Source organism: Varanus komodoensis, unplaced genomic scaffold, assembly GCF_004798865.1.
Source record: "Varanus komodoensis strain SLA01 unplaced genomic scaffold, ASM479886v1 scaffold273, whole genome shotgun sequence".
Taxonomy (NCBI): Eukaryota; Metazoa; Chordata; class Lepidosauria; order Squamata; family Varanidae; genus Varanus; species Varanus komodoensis.
In genome coordinates this window covers 29,806-34,584 of record NW_025335709.1, presented here as the reverse complement: position 1 = coordinate 34,584, position 4,779 = coordinate 29,806, and the positions used below count along the sequence as shown (strand labels likewise).

The 4,779-nt window shown below is 39.8% G+C and overlaps 1 protein-coding gene across 1 annotated transcript in view; it reads right to left on the bottom strand.

Moving 5' to 3' along the window:
- LOC123025532 (vomeronasal type-2 receptor 26-like) overlaps nucleotides 1–4,779 on the bottom strand; it is a 17,817-nt gene that overhangs the window by 332 nt on the left and 12,706 nt on the right. The window contains exons 6-8 of the mRNA XM_044434354.1: nucleotides 4,291–4,298; nucleotides 842–1,133; nucleotides 158–446 (exon numbers count right to left, since the gene is read on the bottom strand). Coding sequence (XP_044290289.1) covers nucleotides 158–446; nucleotides 842–1,133; nucleotides 4,291–4,298 — 589 coding nt within the window. The remainder of the gene's footprint in view (nucleotides 1–157; nucleotides 447–841; nucleotides 1,134–4,290; nucleotides 4,299–4,779) is intronic.

Sequence of the window (4,779 nt, the reverse complement as noted above, 5' to 3'; positions counted from 1 at the left end):
CTCTGTGCTGTCATAATCCACACTTTGTCAACCAAAGTGTTTTCCTTTTCTTCAGGAAGCAATAAGTATTTGAAGGTCATCAGCCACAGAATAGTCATACTATCACCATAATTAACAAATGCTCTGGCTGAAGTATTCATGCAAGATTCAAACATACTTATGACCATAACATCCTTTTCAGTATTGGTAAGGACTCGACCATGACGTGGAAGTCGAAATGTGAAGGCAGAACAGATTCCATTCTTGGAGAGAAAAGGTTCAAAGGTCTTCAGGAAATACAGTCCACTATCATCATCCACTACAAAGAGTCCAACCCAGGTCCAACCAAAATGCTGAAGCAAGTGCACAATTCCTGAATACTCATGCACTTCATTAGGGACCATGCGGTAGAAGGAAGAGAAGCGAGTTGTGTCAGTTTGTTCTGGGGGGAATGAGCCATAGGCCAGCTAAAGAAAATAGGCAGAAGAACTAGTGACAGGTTTGGAGGAAGAATTTCCCATGCAGAGATTCATATTTGGTGAAGGAAAATAATTATCAATCTCAATTTAATCTCTAGATTTAGGAGAAAATGGCAAGTTTAAAGAAAGCGTGCCTTTCCATTCCCAGAAATATATGAACATGCATGTATGAGATGAAAAAAATCCATAGCAATTTTTTATCTATAATTCAGACCTGAAGGACATGTTCCCCCTTTTGGCTTGCTTCTGTGAACCCTGGGATTCCTGCCCACCCCCATAAGGGATACCTCTCCATCCTTTTGAATCACAGCAGCAGCCCAACAGGCACATTTGGGATGAGCTATGAAACAACGGAGAGGGACGATATTCCTTGTTGATCTTACCTGAGGAATCTTGTAGAGACCTAAAATATCTGCCATGTGGAAGGAAGTTTCAGAGGAGAATCCCCCAAGGATGCCCATGAGAGTTTTCTTTGTGTCACATCCATAGTTGGGCAGAAAGCCGTGAGACTTGGAGAGCAGGTCCAGAGTGGCACGATAGGTCATTGTCTCAAAGAAGTAGGTGTCATATATGTGGAACCCAAGGGTCACATTGGGCAAAATCTGAGTATTCTCATTGATCTCACTTACAGCAAATGCCAAAGCCAGGAGTTGCTGGTAGAACTTGGTCACCATGCTGTGGATAAATGTAGATGATATTTCACTTGAGAATTATGCTGTACATTAAATGGATGTTCAGGATGCTGGTGCACTGTACCTAAAAGAACTTGAAAGATGAGAAAAACCTTGCTAAATGTCTCAAACATGCACATTGAACTGTGTCCTAGCCACTGAGCCTTATAGTTCTCATGCAAGTGGAGGAGAGCATTCTTCATTGGGAATTTGAAAGTTACTCTCCATGATGTTGAATCCAAATTGTGTTTACCTTTAGGCCTGGGAATAGTTCTTGTAAAGTCCAGGCTAAAATCCCAAATATCCAAACATAACCCCACTGGCACTACAGTAAACAACTTTCATTGCTTCATAGTGCAAAATGAATATTATATCTGAGTACCGCAACTCATGATTTTCTATGCCATCATGCTGTTTCCTATGCATTGAACCATATGTATTCTATCTAGAATCCCTGTATTCGGTCTTATTCATGTGACAGTCTGAACCAATTTTTATAGAAATACCATCCATGACAGTGAAAGAAATTGCAATATTTATGAACCAGTGTTATCATTTTTTTTTCTGAAGATGAATAATCAGCAAATAGTGATGGCAGTGAAGCATGTTCCTCCCTTGCTTTTTTCTAATTAAGTTCACATTAGCTTTTCTACCTAACAAGACTGTATTGCCTTGATATATTCACCTTGGTTGCTTATCTTTTCATTAATCCTCCCAATACGTTTTTGTGTTGAATTCACCATTTCTTAAAGCTTCCTGCTGATTCTTTCTCAGAGTATTTCATGAACATAATATTTCATATCCCTCTCATATAGAGAAAAAGATCTACAAAACATAGAAACTTGTTCTCATAGCAGGGAGAAGGGAAAACATCTCTTAAACCTAGATCCTTCATATAAACTTTCTACCTTATGATCTTTTTTGAACATTCTTTTTAGGACAGAAATAATCTGACACACACGTGCATATTATAAAAGGGCCTTTTCCACTCTCTGATGCTAATTCAGTTTTAAGCTATGGTGACGCAGGAAGAAGTTGGATAAGGATCTTACACTGGAAAATCAAAGCCCATTTCATCCGATGGGTGCTTGCTGAAGAAAGCCTCATTGAAAATATACATGATATGAGATGCAATCCCACCAATAAGGAAGATCCCTGGCTGGTACCATTCATGATGAACTGGGAGGGGATTGCTTCCAGGGCACTTTCCATTATCACTTCTGCACTTTTGCAGAACCAGGAGAAGAAACAAAGCCAGGAGTCTCATTCTGTCATGAGCAGAGTCCCGGGGTTTGCCCACAGCCCCTTAGTTGTAGGTCCAGTAACTACAGTAGGTAACAAAAGACTCTTTCTTCCTTTAACTGCCTGTTGCAGAGGAGATAACACTCCACTGCATCCAACTCATGTCACTGTTCTTCTCTTGATTTGCTTGCAGCTTCACTGCTTGCATCAGTTGTATTTGAATTATTGCAATGAATATCACTGTATTTAAAATGTTACCAAAAGACAGAAGTGTTTCAGCCTTATCTTTTAAGTCATACTCAATAATATGGCAGAACTATCTCCTAAAGAACAACCAATGCACTTTGCTTTGAAAGCAGAACCAGGCTAGGAAAAGGATAGATTCAGTAGTTCAATCTACAGGAGCCCTGCCTGCCTCTTTCCCCTCATTCTATTTTTGTAAGGCAGATGAGAAGGTTTTATAAACACTTTTCTCAATGGTTGCTTGATCCTGTTCCTAGCATATATTCAAAAGCTACTGATTCTTCCTTGCACTGAATTAATTATAGTTGTGTGGATAATTATAGGGAGAGAAACCAGGGCCTCAACTGTTTTCACTCCAACTGACGTCAGTGGTACTGCTCCAGCAGAAAATGTGGCTACAGCTCCCCTGAACCTACAGAAACAAACACACACCCAGTTGGGGGATCAATGTGAGAAAGGGCTCATGAGATTACAGTGTGCAAAACCATTGAGTATGCTAAGACCAAAGATGCAGCCAAAAGTAGGGATGTGCAACATTAAAAACAATACCTGAAATTATAATTATGGCCCTGAGTCTCAGTGGCTGTAGGAAAGAGTTCAAAATATCCATAGTAGAATAGGGGCTGCAATAGATGCTATCCATTACTATCTATTACCTCTAACATCCCAGGGAATACATCACTCTGTTCAAGTTGTGTAGAGAAATGAATTAGAAGAAGCTATATCTTTTGTCTGTCTTTCTTGCATCTTGCTTTCTTTCTTTTGTGACATACTCTCCTCACCTCATCAATGTCCCCTGATATTCCAGGTGGTTAACAAACCCGTCCAGTTTGGAAAGAAACACATTAGTGAAAATACAACCAAACTCTGATAATAATACAGCGAAAACATACAATGAAGCAAATCAAGATTAGGCATGAATAGCCTGCCTCTCCCAGAATTAACAGACTGGATGAGTTTGAACAGGCAGATAGGAACACAAATGGGTTTGCCTCCTGCTGAAGAGAAAAGGGGGTAGGGGGTTGAACTAGAGCTTTTTAATGGGAAGTTCCAGAAGCTAAGGAAGTCCACCCTGAAGGTCACTTCTTCCATCGCAGACAAATATGCTTCAGCTAGTGATGTTACAAGGATGAGGGCTTTTGCCCAAGGTCTTAAAAGTCAGGCAAGCTCATCTCAGCTTGAAAGAAAACCACCCATACCTTGGCCTGGCCCATGCACTATTAGCCTTTGTATATTGAGACTAATAATGTGAATTGCTCTTTGAAAAAGTCCTGCTGCCAATGATGTTGTTCTAAAAAGAGCCATGTGCTTCTTATCACTGTTCCCACTCAACTGTCCAGAGCAGCAATAAGCCCACTCCCCCAAGCAAGGTCCCCCTGCCAGTAGACTCTTTGACAATATTGCCCCAGGTCTGTTATTCTGACAAAGGAAGGGTACACTATTTTGCTATCCAAAGAATGAAGAAGATTCACTTATTGTTGCTGACTACTTTGATCTGCTATGCTTGAATAGTCTGAAGGTTGTGGTTGTGGAGACCAGAAGACCACCTAAAGATGGTAGGGTCAAATCAAAGACATACTCAATGTTAATCCCAGATCCTGGAGTAGAAAAATCTGACATTTTGGTTCCATGGTAAGTAATGTGTTATTGCTATAAAAGCACAAACCCAAATTTACCTGACAGGCTTTGAAACACAAAAGACCAAAACAAAAAACAAAAAACAGGCGAGCGAACAAACAAGCAAACATTTTGCACTTCTCCTCCACAATGTAATAACAAAGTAAAAGCAAATTAACTACACTGGCAGGGATGTTCATATGAAGGAGAAGAACAAATGAAGTAACACATGATAATGCAAGTGGTGGTGGGTGAGAAATGAGTGAAATTTGTGTGTTTCAGAACAGTATTTAGGGAAGGTCCTTTTACATTGGTGTGTGAAATTAACAATAAACATGAGGAATGCTTGAGAGGAAATGTTAAGGTAAATATATCTAATAAAATTAGATGAGCAGAATCCAAGACTAGTTAAAGAGCCTCCAATCTATAAAAGAACATTGGAGAAAAAAATGGCAAGCATATAATTATATATTTCATTACTTCTTCCTCCTTACAAGACACTCCTTGCTGTTCAGCTCAGGCCTCAGCAAAATTATATAGCACTTGGG